The 16,660-nt window shown below is 43.5% G+C and overlaps 1 protein-coding gene and 1 pseudogene across 2 annotated transcripts; one reads left to right on the top strand and one right to left on the bottom strand.

Annotated features, from left to right (window-relative positions):
- Nucleotides 1-7,592: 7,592 nt before the first annotated feature.
- Nucleotides 7,593-8,130, bottom strand: LOC308658472 (nuclear transport factor 2-like; annotated as a pseudogene). Its single transcript has one exon. The product of its transcript is annotated as a nuclear transport factor 2-like (transcript).
- A 1,704-nt stretch (nucleotides 8,131-9,834) lies between these two features.
- LOC308658163 (non-histone chromosomal protein HMG-17-like) lies at nucleotides 9,835-16,435 on the top strand (the record flags this gene model as incomplete). Its single annotated transcript, XM_081310780.1, has 3 exons — nucleotides 9,835-9,863; nucleotides 14,775-14,956; nucleotides 16,155-16,435. The coding sequence occupies 3 exons, from the start codon at nucleotides 9,835-9,837 to the stop codon at nucleotides 16,433-16,435; spliced, it is 492 nt and encodes a 163-aa protein (XP_081166906.1).
- Nucleotides 16,436-16,660: the final 225 nt, after the last annotated feature.

Consider the following 16,660-nt stretch of genomic DNA (forward strand, 5'->3'; position numbering starts at 1 on the left):
GGTGGCAGCAGTCTGCACTTGATTGGCCATGGCCACTCCGGCCGTGACCGCTGCAGCAGCAGATACTGCCACGGCTGTCACTATAGCAGCTGTGATTCCAAAATCCCTGCGGACTCTAAGTAGCTCAACAATGGGGAATTCGTCAGGGTCCGCAGTGACTGGGATAGGGACAAAAGTTGGAATTTTCATAACCACCGCTACAGTCCAAGAACCATTCCAACACTCAGATAAGAAACAGGTAACACTAGAACAATCCAGCACCCCTGACGAGGTGTCATTAGCCAAAAGGAGTAAGAACGGGGATTGGACACAGACCATTGCAGGGGGCAATGTGGCATTATGTAACAGAGAGTTGAACGAAACAGATGTGAGTCTTTTACCTCGTTTACTCTCCCCAATAGTGCCAGAAACATTAGCCAGCCAACTTTTGGCTCCCAGCAATTGAGCCAGTGCAGAAATATCAGCTGAAGCCCCCTTTTCATTGGAGATCAGCCATTGAAACCAGGACCAACCCACTCCTGTAGAGGAGTTGACACTGTTGTTAAAGTTATAAACATACCTCTTAAGAGAGGGGGAAAGGGAGAAACCTTTAGCAACTTGACGTTGCTCCCAAGAATGATCCTGACAAGGCGTAAATGTTGGGGGGAAACCAAGATTAGGGGTACAGTAAGGAGAGGCCTTAAAATGGGTGGCATTATAAAGACTATTAGAAGAAGGAGGCACTGGGATTAGTACCTCGGAGATAATAGCCAAGGTAGTTGTGTTTAAAGCAGAGCTATTTGCGGGGGTTCCTGAGCCTGTTTGTTCCCCTGAGACTACTTGGCTCAACACAGCACTGAGAATGCTCCCTGAAACCTGACTGGACCGCAATGGGTCCTCCCAGTTAGTCAAATTCTTGGTCTTAAGACTAATACAATGAGTGTTCCCAAGGCTGAAACAAAAAACTCCTGTGAGATTAACTTGAGATTGATTAAAAATGCTATCCGCGTCCCCTCTAGGAGAGGCACAGGGAGCAGACATCTCACATGAGGTAGAGAAAAGAGTGGGGAGGACACTAGAATTACCATGAACCGGCATTGGCATTGGCCAAGCCCGTGCCACTGCCCACCACTGCATTGGTGTCATCTGTGTCATCGGCATCAGCACCAGAGCCAGAGCACTTAGCAGAATGAAGATCCTCATCACGGGATTGCTGTAGTATTTCCCGTTGCTGGTTAGCCGACGTCAAGACTCTTCTTGTCAGGCGTTCAGGGACCCACAACGGTTCCGTGCGATCCTGGGGAAAAACACATACAGATCCTCGTGCCCATGTCAGCACGGGGTCGGGGCCGTTCCATTGGCCCGTAAGAACATCTTTCCACTTAACATAGCCAATCACAGAGGGCTGAGGGGACACATGTCTATCGGCCGCAGAGCGATCATGAATATCCAAATTCAAAAAATTAATGGTAAAGAGAGCTAAGGACAGGCGCTCTTTAGGAGTATGCTCAGCACCTATTCCCCCCTTTTGTTTATGTAAAGTTTCCTTTAAGGTGCGATGAGCACGCTCAACAATGCCTTGCCCTTGAGGATTGTAAGGCAAACCATGAGTAAGTTGCACTCCCATAGTAGAACAAAAAGATGTAAATTGTCTTCCAGTATAAGCAGGTCCATTATCAGTCTTAAGGGACATAGGTGCACCCCACGCCGCCCAGGCCTCCAGGCAATGAGTAATGACATTACGTGCCTTTTCTCCCGATAAAGCAGAAGCATGAATAATTCCAGAGTACGTATCAACAGAAACATGGACATACTTGAGGCTACCAAAGTCAGGTATGTGTGTCACATCCATTTGCCAGACAACCAATGGCTTCAATCCCCGTGGGTTCACTCCATAAGTAGGGGGATGAAGAAATGTGACACAATGGAGACAGTGTAATACTATCTGCCGAGCATCTGCTCTTGAAATAGAAAAACGCCTGCGCAGTGTTAAAGCATTAACATGAAAATTTTGGTGAAACAATTTAGCCTCCTCTAAGGAGGAAGCCAAACAGATCAACTGACCTCTAGTGGCTGAGTCCGCACAGGCATTACCCTGCGATAACGGACCAGGAAGAGAGGTGTGAGCCCGGATGTGCACTGGATAAAAAGGAGCAGTGCGGCCACGGATAAGCTGTTGAAGCTGATTAAAGTAAGCAAATACATTACGGGCATCACTAATAGCTCCCACAGCCTCCAGGATTTGTAGTGCTTGCACCACATAGATGGAGTCCGAAATGAGATTAAAGGGAAAAGAACACTGTTTAAAAACCTCAATAACAATTTGTAGTTCTACCCATTGTGGATTTCCAGGAGCAAATTGATGCTGGACAGGGGGAGAATCATTAATTACATAAGCTCCCATTCCAGACTTGGAACCATCAGTAAAAATGTTAACAGCCCCCGGAATAGGACTGGATGAAGTTACTTTAGGGAAAATGATAGGATGTTCTTTAACAAAATGGAGTAACGGATGAGAAGGGTAATGATTATCAATATCCCCTTGAAACGAGCAACATAGAATAGCCCAGTTATCTAGAGTAGCACACAAGACACTAAGTTGAGCTTTAGTGTAGGGTATAATAAGAGAAGAAGGTGATTGTCCGAAAAATTGAATGCTTTGTTGAATCCCTTTAAGTGCTAATGCTGCAACAGCGTCAGGATAATATTCTAAGGATTTTCCTGGGGATACATGTGGATGAATCCATAGCAAAGGTCCATCTTGCCACAATACTCCAGTAGGCTGCCGCATAGTGGCAAGCACACATAACTGGAAAGGTTTATCACTCTGGAGCCTGCATAAAGTAGCATGTTGTATAGCTTCTTCTACTGTCATAAGGGCCACTCTAGCCTCTTTGGTGAGGCTACGAGGGGAAGTAAGATCTGGATCACCCCTAAGAATAGCATACAAAGGCTGTAGCACAACATTAGAAATATGTAAATACCCTCGTATCCAATTAATATCTCCCAGCAGTTTTTGAAAATCATTTAGAGTTTGGAGATCCTGAGCTCGTATGGTGATTTTCTGTGGTCGTAATTTGTCACACCCAATTGTTGCTCCCAAATACTTAATAGAATCCCCTGTTTGAATCTTTTCAGGTGCGATATGCAGTCCATATTGAGCTAACAACTTCACTAGGTCTTTATAGGCCTCATGAACTGTCTGCTCTGATTTAGCAGCCAATAATACATCATCCATATAATGAATGATCTTGATGGAGGAATACTTTTGTCTGAGAGGTGCGAGTGTCTTCCCCACATACATCTGACACATCGTGGGACTATTAGCCATTCCCTGCGGCAACACTACCCACTCAAACCTTTGATCTGGTTCCTCGTGGTTACACGAGGGAAGGGTGAAGGCAAAACGCTGCGAGTCTTTGGGATGCAAAGGAATAGAAAAGAAACAGTCTTTAATGTCAATAACAATAATGTGCCAACCCTGAGGAACCGAGGAGAGCAGAGGCAGCCCTCTTTGAATGGGCCCCATAAGTTGCATTTGAGCATTAACTGCTCGTAGATCATGCAGTAGGCGCCACTTCCCTGATTTTTTCTTAATGACAAATATGGGAGTATTCCATGGAGAAGTAGAAGGCTGGATGTGACCCAAGTCAAGTTGTTCTTTAACTAGAGCATGAGCTGCTGCCAATTTAACCGAGGGAAGAGGCCACTGAGGCACCCAAACAGGCTCCTCGGTGAGCCATGTTATGGGTATTTGAGCCCCAGCGGCCCCTAGGAAAAACCCAGACCAAATCTGTCAAGCTTTTGATGACCTTGTACAGGATGCTTACGTCCCTGTAAATGTTTTCCTAGTCCTAGACCTGGCCTATACCCCATATTTTGCATAATCTGTTGAGACACTGGGGAATAGTCATTACTAAGAGTGAACCCCATGTCTTTCATCAGATCACGGCCCCATAGAGAGATAGGTAAATCAAGTACATAAGGCTGAAAGGTACCATTATGTCCTTCTGGATCCTTCCAGACTAGATGTCTACAGCTGATCTGAGGGGCCTGGGCATATCCAAGTCCTCTCAAGGATTGATCAGAAGTCTGCACTGGCCATCCCTTAGACCAGTCCCTAAGTGCTATAATACTACGGTCTGCTCCGGTATCCAGTAACCCCACAATAGATTTACCTTCTATGCTTAATTCCAAAGTGGGGCGATTGCTCATATCTAGTGACAAATAGGCACAATTCCCTCCGGTGGTACCAATCTCATTCCCTGTCCGTGACCTTGAATCAGCAGGAAAGTGATTATGTAAGCTAGGCAAAATTAGCAATTGAGCAATCCGATCCCCTGGGGAGATGGACACAATGCCCCTTGGAGCTTCCACCATAACCTTTATTATCCCTACAGTATCAGGACTTATGACTCCGGGGAAAACATGAAGACCTTGTAAAATAGAGGATGCACGTCCAATTAGCAAACCTACAGTGCCAGGTGGTAGAGGCCCTGTAAACTCAGTTTCCACCAATTGGACTCCCATCTTAGGTGTTAATACGAGTCTGGAGGTGGAACAGAGGTCCAATCCCGCGGCACCTGTAGTGGCTCTCCGCGTTTCATGGGATGGCGTAGAGATGGCCATGTCTCGGGTTCGGGTGTGACATTCTCCACTGCCCCATATATTTGTGGGCCCTGGGGTCGAGGGCCCCGTTGGCCGTTTTTTGGCCCAGCTGAAATAGGCTGTCCATGGATGTCCCTCACTGATCTACACTCTCTTGCCCAATGCTTCCCCTTTTTGCACCTTGGACACAACCCCGGTAGACGAAGGCCATTGGAAAGGCCACCGTGAGAAGGTCCAGTAAAATTGTCTTTTTTGGAATTGTCTTTTTTGGGACCTTCACGTCTAACATGACCGGGTTGACCACAATGGAAGCATGTTCCGGCGGCAGGACCGCCCCCTTTTGCAATCCGAAGGACAGCAGCTGCAAGACCTGCATTAGTTAAAGGTCCTCCAATCTCTCTACACACCTTCATCCATGCTTCTATGCCTTTGTTCTTATAAGGAGCGATTGCTGCTTTACATTCCTTGGTGCACTGCTCAAAGACCAATTGTTTAACTAGGGGCATGGCTCTATCAGGATCCCCAAAAATCTTTCCAGCGGCATCCACCATCCTTGCTACAAAGTCTGAAAAGGGTTCTGTAGGGCCTTGTATAATCTTGGTCAAATTACCAGATACCTCTCCTCTGTTTGGAAGTGACTTCCATGCCCGAATGCAAATGTTATTAATTTGATCATATACCTCAAGAGGGAATCCCGTCTGTTGATTAGCAAATCTACCTTGCCCCAAAAGCATGTCCTTATCCCAATGAGGATGTCCCGCCGCATGGTTTTGGGCGGCCTGCTCTATTGCGCCCTCTAGCACAAATGCTCTCCAGTCCAAATATTTACCTGGGGAAACACAAGCCCGAACAAGGCTAGCCCAATCAGAGGGAGTCATACAGTATCTAGACAGACTCTCCACCTGAGTTAGTGTGAAGGCGGCATCCACCCCATAAGTGCGCACGGACTCCGCCAGAGTCTTCACAATTTTGAAATCTAAAGGCTCATGGAATCTTCCCCTATTATCATCCTGAAAAATTGGATAAGCAAGACCCATCTCAGCGTTAACAGCCCTCCATGTTTGAGCATGGAAAGCTCTCCCCGAAACACCCCCGCCATATGGCGGTGGATCCGGAGGATCACATTTCTTGAGCTCCTGTTTATTTCTGTTCCCTTCTCCTATAGCTAAACTCCCTAGCTGGCGAGACAGCCTCCCAAGCTCCTCCTCCTCATCCTCCTCTTCCTCTGACCCACTTTCACATGGGGGTGTGCGCAGCGCACTGAGATCTGGATACAATCGTCTCCTCCCCTGTTTCACGCTCCGCACACTTCCACCCTCCCAAGATACCTCACTTCCTGCATCTGGATACAATCGTCTCTTCCCCTGTTTCACGCTCCGCACACTTCCATCCTCCCGAGATACCTCACTTCCTGCCGTCTCCGATTTCTCCTCATGTAATTGTTCTAGAACTTCCTGTCCTTTAGTAAGTGCTTCCTGACATCTGCCATCTGTGAGGCAGCTACGGACCATTTTCCAAAGGGGTATCACCCCGCCCTCTAATATGCCCTGCTCAGAAGCAAAGTCAAGATCTTTGCCTAATTTATCCCAACTAGGTATAGTAAGACTGCCCGAAAATGCAAACCACGGTGCAGCAATATCCAACTTCTGTAAAAATCTTTGTAAAGTTCTATGTTTCACTTCCAGGCCCTTGGAACGTAACAGGCCGTCTAGGGCCAGAAGAAGCGGACTTGAAGATGCGGCACCCATGACACAGCAACAAAAGAAACACAGAAAACAAAAGACACAGACGACAAAAGAAACACAGAAAACAAAAGTGAAAGTACACAGTGCAGCTGCAATAAAATATGAGGCTCTCTCTTTCTTTGTAGAGGAGCTGACCCCGCTTTGATCGCGGATCCCACTTACTGGGACTATCCCCGCTTTGGTCGCGGATCCCACTTACCTGGGACTAACCGGTGCACCACCCCTGACGGCTGAAAGTTCTGGTTCCCGGGTTTCGGCACCACTTGTCACGACCCCTTGCCCGCAAGGAAGACGCAACAACAGGAATCTTCTTTCAGCCGTTTATTCAGGCCCCTGATGTTTCTTCTTCTACCCCCCGGACGCCCCTCCCAGCCTTAATAAAGCATCCCAAGCCCCAATGCGAAGCTGCTACGTGGAGCTTTCTCATAGGGTGTTAAAGAATCACGTGCCAACTCTCCCAAATAAGGAGTTGTTTATCACAGACCAAGGAGTTGTTTATCACAGACCACAGCGGAGCCAGCGCCATCTTGTAATGGCGACCACAGTCCGAAGAAACGGCTCACCACACTCCTTCACTTCTTTGGGTTACTAGAGCAACTTGTCAGTAGATTAAAAAAAAAAAAGACAACTTTTTGCATTACTTAAGTCTTTCCAAGGCATGTGCTGGTGAAAGGATAAAAGAAACTGAAGTTAAAATGTAAAGGACTAGGTATTGTAAAGTTTCTAAGCTGCACTCAAAGCCTGAAATTCCTGTAGCAGTTAAGACAATTCCCGGAACTGCCCATTAGATGTGTGTCGAAATCCACCCCCCTGACTACTTAGTTGCTTAACAACCTGGACCCTGTGCAGCTCAGCACATAGGCACCTCAGGGCCTAAACCAATCAGTTTGAATGTATAGGCCACCTTAGGACTGACCTATCACCCCCGCCCGACCTGTTCCCGCCAATGAATGTGCTAATCATGTTTGAGAGTTGTTTGATTTTCCCACGCCTCATGATGATTTGCTCTGATGTATGCAAAGCCCCCGCCCTCCCCAAAAAGTGTACTTAAGCACTGCTCAACCCCTGCTCGGGGCTCTTGGCCACTCTCCCTTCTTGAGTGAGCCCGGAGCCCCAGCGTGCTGGACCCTCAATAAACCCCCTTTTGCTGTTGCATGAGTCGGTCTCTTGGTGGTCTCTTCCTCCGTCTTTCTCGGGTCCCTTACACTGGTACAACACAAACTTCTCCCATCAGATGCAACTAGGCTAGTGTCCAAACATCATGCACAACACCTTGGTGGCAGCAGCCCGCTGTGCCCACTCCCACTGTGGCCCTGCTTATTTGTGTATGATATTTGGAGCATCTGGAGGAGTGTGATAGTATTGGGAAGAGGAGGGAGGAGGAAACAGCATGAGTGCCTGGCCAGGAGGAGGTCAGCCGAAGTTGTGCAGGGCAAGCCTGAACATGTCATTGGTGCAAACCCAAGCATCCCTGATGTTCTTTAATAGGAACATCTGGTGGAACCCCATGATAGGGTCTTCATCAGCCTTTAGCTGGCCCACAACCATGCTGATGAAGCAGCTATCTGGCGTGGGCTGAGGGTCCTGCGCTGTGATGCTGTGCTGGATTTTCTGGAACTGGAAGGCTAGTCAACTTCTCCATAATGGCAGCTTTCCCCTGAAACTGCTGTCCTTCCCACGTAAGGCATGATGCATCAATATAAATTGCACCTAGCTGGGTTCTGTCATTATCAAATAACTAATAGTAATGTTGAATGAAGCTGGATCCAATCTGCTCCCAAATTGGCTTATCTCCCATTCTGGAGCGTCACCCAGCGTCACTGAGACCCGAGGGACTGGCACGATGGCCGCAGCGGAGGCGGCAACCCAGCACAGTCTGCGACGGACTGTCCCTTCCCCCCTGCCTTCTGTATGAAGATTTAATGAGACAATTCATACAAAGGATTTAGCTAGTGCCTAGCAAATGACCACTGCTCAAAACATACAGGGTGAAGAGGCAGTTGATTTGGGTTTCTTAATTCTACAAAAAGCTATATAATATAAAGTTATAAAGGGGGCTGTGCAGAATTACAAGAGAGAATGAAGTCTTCAGCACTCACTTATACATTCAGTCCGGTCCAGGGAGCTAGCTCTCCAAAGCATGTCTCCCATCATCCCTTACTCCATTCCTCCCTACCAGCTGGTTCCTCCTACTTCATTCCCCACTCTGGGACACCTACCTCAGTTCTACTACAACATCACTTTGCCCTAACACCATCCCATTAAACACCCTGACAGCGGGAATGAGAGAGTCACCCAAGCAGCATTAGAAGTAGCAAAGGAGGGAGTAGTAGCAGATATTTACAAGGAACTTACCATGTACCAGGTCCTATTCCAAGCACTTTCAGTTTTCAATTAATGAGGGAACCCATCATGAAGCTGACTGACTCAAGAAAAAATTATATTTTAATTGTTTAACTTATTTTATTGTCACAATAACTCTATGGAGTAGGAACTGTTCCCCTTGTTTTGCATATGAGGAAATTAAAGTCTAAAAGCCAATAAGTAACAGAGAAAAATTTTGACCAGAAGTTGTCTTCTACCAGATCCGTGGCCCTGATCACTACTCTTTATTGTCCACATAATAATCTATTATGCGTGGAGATGGGACAGAGGGGATGTCATTAATAAATGTTTTTGCTATTCAAATATTTATTTAAGATTAAGGTCTGAAGAAAGTATCATTTTGTACTTCACTTTCTGCCTGCCCAAATAGCTACTTTCCTACATTCTTAACAAACTCTGGAACATACTCGCTCAGACTCCCTAGGTAAAATTCACCCCAACAGTCTTCATTTCTTTTTTTTTATTGGTTGTTCAAAACATTACAAAACTCATGATATATCATCTTTCATACATTTGACTCAATTGGGTTATGAACTCCCATTTTTACCCCAAATACAAATTGCAGAATCACATCGGTTACACACTCACATTTTTACATAATGGCATATTAGTGACTGTTGTATTCTGCTACTTTTCCTATCCCCTACTATCCCCCCTCCCCTCCCCTCCCTTCTTCTCTCTCTACCCCATCTACTGTAATTCATTTCTCTCCTTGTTTATTTTTCCATTCCCCTCACAACCTCTTATATGTAATTTTGTGTAACATTGAAGGTCTCCTACCATTTCCATATGCTTTCCCTTCTCTCTCCCTTTCTCTCCCCCCACTTATCTTAGTTTAATGTTAGTCTTTTCTTCCTGCTCTTCCTCCCTGCTCTGTTCATAGTTGCTCTCATTATATCAAAGCAGTCATTTGGCATTTGTTTTTTAAAAATTGGCTAGCTTCACTTAGCATAATTTGATCTAATGCCATCCATTTCCCTCCAAATTCTATGATTTTGTCATTTTTTAGTGCTGCGTAATATTCCATTATGTATAGATGCCACATTTTTTTATCCATTCATCTATTGAAGGGCATCTAGGTTGGTTCCACAGTCTAGCTATTGTGAATTGTGCCGCTATGATCATTGATGTGGCAGTAGCCCTACAGTACGCTCTTTTAAGATCCTCAGGGAATAGTTCGAGAAGGGCGATAGCTGGGTCAAATGGTGGATCCATTCCCAGCTTTCCCAGGAATCTCCAAACTGCTTTCCAAATTGGCCTCACCAATTTGCAGCCCCACCAGCAGTGTACAAGTGTACCCTTTTCCCCACATCCTCGCCAGCACTTGTTGTTGTTTGACTTCATAATGGCTGCCAATATTACTGGAGTGAGATGGTATCTTAGAGTGGTTTTGATTTGCATTTCTCTGACTGCTAGAGATGGTGAGCATATTTTCATGTACTTGTTGATTGATTGTATGCCCTCCTCTGTGAAGTGTCTGTTCAGGTCCTTGGCCCATTTGTTGATTGGGTTATTTGTTATCTTATTGTTTAATTTTTTGAGTTCTTTGTATATTCTGGATATTAGGGCTCTATCTGAAGTTTGAGGGATGAAAATTTGTTCCCAGGATGTAGACTCTCTATTTACCTCTCTTATTGTTTCTCTTGCTGAGAAAAAACTTTTTAATTTAAGTAAGTCCCATTTGTTTATTCTTGTTATTAACTCTTGTGCTATGGGCGTCCTATTAAGGAATTTGGAGCCCGACCCCACAATATGTAGATCGTAGCCAACTTTTTCTTCTATCAGACGCAGAGTCTCTGATTTGATATCTAGCTCCTTGATCCATTTTGAGTTAACTTTTGTGCATGGCGAGAGAAAGGGATTCAGTTTCATTTTGTTGCATATGGATTTCCAGTTTTCCCAGCACCATTTGTTGAAGATGCTATCTATCCTTCCTCCATTGCATGTTTTTAGCCCCTTTATCAAATATAAGAAAGTTGTAATTTTGTGGATTGGTTTCTGTGTCCTCTATTCTGTACCATTGGTCCACCTGCCTGTTTTGGTACCAGTACCATGCTGTTTTTATTACTATTGCTTTATAGTACAGTTTGAACTCTGGTATCGCTACACCTCCAGATTCACACTTCCTGTTTAAAATTGCTTTTGCTATTCTGGGTCTTTTGTTTTTCCATATGAATTTCATGATTGCTTTATCTATTTCTACAAGAAATGCAGTTGGGATTTTAATTGGCATCGCATTAAACCTGTAGAGAACTTTGGGTAATATCACCATTTTGATAATGTTAGTTCTGCCTATCCATGAACAGGGTATATTTTTCCATCTTCTAAGATCTTCTTCTATTTCTCTCTTTAGGGTTCTGTAGTTTTCATTGTATAAATCTTTCACCTCTTTTGTTAGGTTGATTCCCAAGTATTTTATTTTTTTTTTTTTTGAGGATATTGTGAATGGAGTGTTTTTACTCGTTTCTGTTTCATAAGTTTTGTTGCTGATATACAGGAATGCCTTTGATTTATGCATGTTGATTTTATAACCTGCCACTTTGCTGAATTCATTTATTAACTCTAGCAGTTTCTTTGTAGACCCTTTTGGGTCTGTTAAATATATTATCATGTCATCTGCAAATAGCAATAATTTAAGTTCTTCTTTTCCTATTTTTATGCCTTTAATTTCTTTCGTCTGTCTAATTGCTCTAGCTAGTATTTCAAGAACTAAATTGAATAGAAGTGGTGATAGAGGGCATCCCTGTCTTGTTCCAGATTTTAGAGGGAATGCCTTCAGTTTTTCTCCATTTAGGATGATGCTAGCCTGAGATTTAGCATATATAGCTTTTACAATGTTGAGGTAAGTTCCTGTTATCCCTAGTTTTTCTAGTGTTTTGAACATAAAGGGATGCTGTACTTTGTTGAATGCTTTTTCTGTATCTATCTATCAAGATGATCATATGGTTCTTGTCTTTAAGTCTATTGATGTGGTGAATAGCATTTATTGATTTCTGTATATTGAACCAGCCTTGCATCCCAGGGATGAATCCTACTTGATCATGGTGCACAATTTTTTTTTGATATGCTTTTGTATTCGATTCGCCAGGATTTTATTGAGAATTTTTGCATCCAAGTTCATTAGAGATATTGGTCTGTAGTTTCCTTTCTTTGAAGTGTCTTTTTCTGCTTTCGGGATCAGGGTGATGTTAGCCTCATAGAATGAATTTGGAAGAGCTCCTTCTTTTTCTATTTCTTGAAATAGCTTGAAAAGTATTGGTATTAATTCTTCTTTGAAGGTTTTGTAGAACTCCGCTGTATACCCATCCAGTCCTGGGCTTTTTTTGGTTGGTAGTCTTTTGATGGCTTCTTCTATTTCTTCCTTTGTTATTGGTCTGTTTAAATTGTGTGTGTCTTCCTGACTCAATCTGGGTAGATCATATGACTTAAGAAATTTATCAATATCTTCACTATCTTCTATTTTATTGGAATATAGGGTTTCAAAATACTTTCTAATTATCTTCTGTATTTCTGTAGTGTCTGTTGTGATATTGCCTTTTTCATCCCGTATGTTAGTAATTTGAGTTCTCTCTCTTCTTCTCTTCGTTAGCATGGCTAAGGGCCTGTCGATCTTATTTATTTTTTCAAAGAACCAACTTTTAGTCTTATCAATTTTTTCAATGGCTTTTTTTATTTCAATTTCATTGATTTCTGCTCTAATTTTAATTATTTCTTGTCTTCTACTACATTTGCTGTTGTTTTGCTCTTCCTTTTCTAGGTTTTTGAGGTGTAGTGTGAGTTCATTTATTTGTTGGTTTTTTTCTTTTTTTAAGGAAAGAACTCCAAGAAATGAATTTCCCTCTTAAAACTGATTTCATTGTGTCCCATAGATTCCGGTATGTTGTGTCTGTATTGTCATTGGTCTCTAAGAATTTTTTTATCTCCTCCTTTATATCTTCTGTAACCCATTGATCATTCAGTAGCATATTGTTCATTTTCCATGTGATGTAGGATTTTTCCTTCCTTCTTTTATCATTGATTTCCAGTTTCATTCCATTATGATCAGATATGGTGCATGGTATTATCTCCACCCCTTTATATTTACTAAGAGTTGCCCTATGGCATAATATATGGTCTATCTTTGAGTAGGATCCATGTGCTGCTGAGAAGAACGTGTATCCACTTGATGGTGGTTGATATATTCTATATATGTCAGTTAAGTCTAGGTTATTGATTGTGCTGTTGAGTTCTATAGTTTCTTTATTCAGTTTTTGTCTAGAGGATCTGTCTAATGGCGAGAGCGGTGTGTTGAAGTCACCCATAATTATTGTGTTGTGGTCTATTTGACTCTTGAACTTGAGGAGAGTTTGTTTTATGAACGTTGCAGCTCCATTGTTTGGTGCATACAAATTGATAATTGTTATGTCATGTTGGTAGATGGTTCCTTTTAACAGTATATAGTGACCTTCTTTATCCTTCTTGATTAACTTAGGTTTGAAGTTGATTTTATTCGATATGAGTATGGCCACTCCTGCTTGCTTCTGAGGGCCATGTGAGTGGTATCATTTTTCCCAAGCTTTTACCTTCAGCCTGTGTATGTCTTTTCCTATCATATGAGTCTCCTGAAGGCAGCATATTGTTGGATTTGTTTTTTTGATCCAGGTTACTAGCCTATGTCTCTTGATTGGTGAGTTTAGGCCATTAACATTTAAGGTTACAATTGAAATATGATTTGTACTTCCAGTCATGTTTACTTATTTATTTATTTTAGTTTGGCTAGTTTTTACTTTTTGGTTATTTTCCTCCCCCTTTACTGAGATACCTCCTGCTGTTAGTTTGGGGCGCTATTTTTCAATTCCTCTTCTTGTAGTATTTTGCTCAAAATGCTTTGCAGTGCTGGTTTTCTGGCTGTGAATTCTTCTAGCTTTTGTTTATCGTGAAAGATTTTAATTTCATTGTCAAATCTGAAGCTTAATTTTGCTGGATACAGTATTCTTGGTTGGAATCCATTATTTTTCAGCATTTGAAATACATTGTTCCAGGATCTTCTCACTTTCAAAGTCTGTGATGAAAAATCAGTCATTAACCTAATTGATTTACCCCTGAATGTAATCTGCCTCCTTTCTCTTGTAGCTTTTAGTATTCTCTCCTTGTTCTGTATGTTGGCTATCTTCATAATTATATGTCTTGGAGTTGGTCTATTACGGTTTTGAATGTTTGGGGTCCTGTAGGCTTCCAGGATTTGGCAATCCATTCCATCTTTCATCTCTTGGAAGTTTTCTAGAATTATTTCATTTAATATGTTGTCCATTCCTTTGGTTTGCATCTCTATGCCTTCTTCTATCCCGATGACTCTCAAATTTGGCTTTTTTTATGACATCCCATATCTCTTGAATAGATTGCTTGTCGGATTTAAGCATCTTTTCTGTGTTGACTATATTCTTTTCAAGTTGATAAACTTTGTCTTCATTATCTGATGTTCTGACTTCTACTTGATCTAGTCTATTTGAAACATTCTCATTTGAGTTTTTAATTTGGTTTATAGTTTCCTGCATTTCTATGATTACTGTTTGATTTTTTTTAAGATCTCTATCTCCTGGTAAAGCTCGTTCTTTGACATTTGAATTTGTTTGTTTAATTCATTTTCAAAATATACTTTTATTGCTTGGACTTGCTGCCTCATGTCTTCTCTAATATTCCGTTCCATCTGAGTTAGGTATGCCTTGATTTCTTTCCCTGTCCATGTTTCTGATGCTTCTAGGTCCTCCTGTAGATTTAAGTTGTCCTGCATTGTCTGTAATCCTTTTTTCCCTTGTATTTTCATGTTGTTCACGTTACTTACAGCTCTGTTTGACTGCTTTGTAACTGCTTTCTCCTATACATTTGTTTTGGCTTTGTATATCTCTGTTGTCTCTCCTTTGTGTTGGTAGACTATGCCTGCTAAAGTGGATTCCACTGGGAAGGAATTCCGACGGCCGAGCTCCAATGACATCACCTCTCTGCTATGGCTGGCCCCAGGCTCCTTGCCGGGGTGTCCGAATGGGGGGGTGGGACTGGACTGTCTCTGGTTGGTTTTAGCTCCCGGTCGCTGGCAGGGGGGTGGTCTCCAGCTGCCCAGTCGCGCAGGCAGCGGGCGGGTGATCGTTCGCCGGCGAGTGGGCGATCTCTAGCTGTCCCGACTCGCGGTTGGTCTCCAGCAGGCGGGCGGTCTCCAGCCGCCCAGTCTCGCGGGCAGCTGGTGGACTGTCGCCGGCGAGCAGGCGATCTCTAGCCACCCAGTCGTGAGGGCCTGGCCTCTAGTCCCCTTGTTTCTCCTGCTAGTCCTGGTTTCTCCTGCTAGACCAGATTTCCCCTGAGTGATGCCTCTCGGCAGTTCAAACTGTACTCTGGGCCTGCCGTTTGTTCGGTGTGGAGGGTGGCTATTGGGAACCCCAGCACTCTATTGTTTTGATTTCTTCCGCTTGCCCCTCCCCCAGTGCTGACTACACAGGTTTCGTTTTCCCCGCTGATGGGAGGGGGAGTTGAAGGTCAGGTGTCTCTAGCTTTCCCCTCGTCTCTATGCAGGCTCGCTCTGATAACCCCTCCCCCTGAAAGCCTAGGAGATATTTTATGCGAATTCCCCGCCATATGGGAGATGATCTGAGTAACACGCACCTGTTTTCTTGTTGCAATCTGTTGGAGAGTGGCGGTGGTTACTTCAGCTCTCCAAGATGGTGGCCGCTGGTTTCCATGGTGGAGTTTCCATTGTGGGGGATAGAACTTCCTTCCCCGTCTGAAATCCTGAACTCAGCCCAGGGCTCAGTGGGGGCTCAGCCGGCAGGATTCCACAGAATCTGCAGCCACCTTTCTCCCTGCTTGCTGGCCGCTTCCCAATGGTGCCCCGCTGTCCCAGTCTTCATTTCTTTCTGTCTTTTTAAACGTTTCCCTTCCTACAATGGAGAGTTACTAGAGAGAGCATGTCCTCTAGGGGTTCCACGATATATTGCTGTCAAATGCAATGATAATATACGTACAACAATCACGGATCTTTCTTTCCTAATGCGTGGGCCAGGGCAGGACATACATGAGAACAAAGAAAATATTGAAAATCAAACAAAGAAATCGATAGACTCCGTAAATAAAATGGCTCCAACACAGTCTTTCTTTTTAAACGCTTCCTTTCCATCATGAAGTCTGAGCAATATTTCCTACAATTGTGCAAGAGTTGCTAGAGGAAGCATGCGCTCTAGTGGTCCAAAGCTATCATGCAGCCAAGATGCAACCGCCACTAGGGTTCCAGTGACATTTCTTTCTTACTGAAGAGGCAGTGGCAGAATCCACATGTGAATAGAGAAAATACTGAAGAACAAATCAAAACATCAGTAGTAGATCTCTGAGCAGAATGAAGAGGCGAGAATGATCCCCAGACCAAGCAAAGCCGCGTGGTTGTATCCCAGAGTCTAAATCCCGCCTCCATAGTTTCCACCAAGCCCAAGAGAAAGGCTGAAGAGTCTGCTAAAGGTAAAGCCAAGGTGAAGGACCAATTAGAGAAAAGATCTGCAAGGTTGTCTGCTAAACCTACTCCTCCAAAGCCAGAGCCCAAGCCTAAAAAGACCCCTGCAAAGAAGGAAAAGAAGGTATCCAAAGGGAAAGAGAGAAAAACTGACACTGGTAAGGATGGGAATAACCCTGCAGAAAATGAAGATTTTCATTTAGAACAGACAACACAGAAAGCTGAAGGTGCTGGAGATGCTAAGTGAAGTGTGTGCATTTTCAATAATCGTGAACTTCTGGTGACTGTACAGTTTGGAATACCATTTTTTAGTTAAGCTTATAAAAATACAGAATTTTGTTTTAGTTTTTTTTAAAGCTATGTTATTAGCATTTCATTTTTGTTTGGGGGGGGGGGGTAGGAGAATATGTCACTAATAGAATGACTCCAAAGCTGGATTGCTGGGGCAGTGGGGGACACCTTTCCCTGCTAG

Source organism: Spermophilus citellus (assembly GCF_964194105.1).
Source record: "Spermophilus citellus genome assembly, chromosome: 10".
Classification (NCBI taxonomy): domain Eukaryota; kingdom Metazoa; phylum Chordata; class Mammalia; order Rodentia; family Sciuridae; genus Spermophilus; species Spermophilus citellus.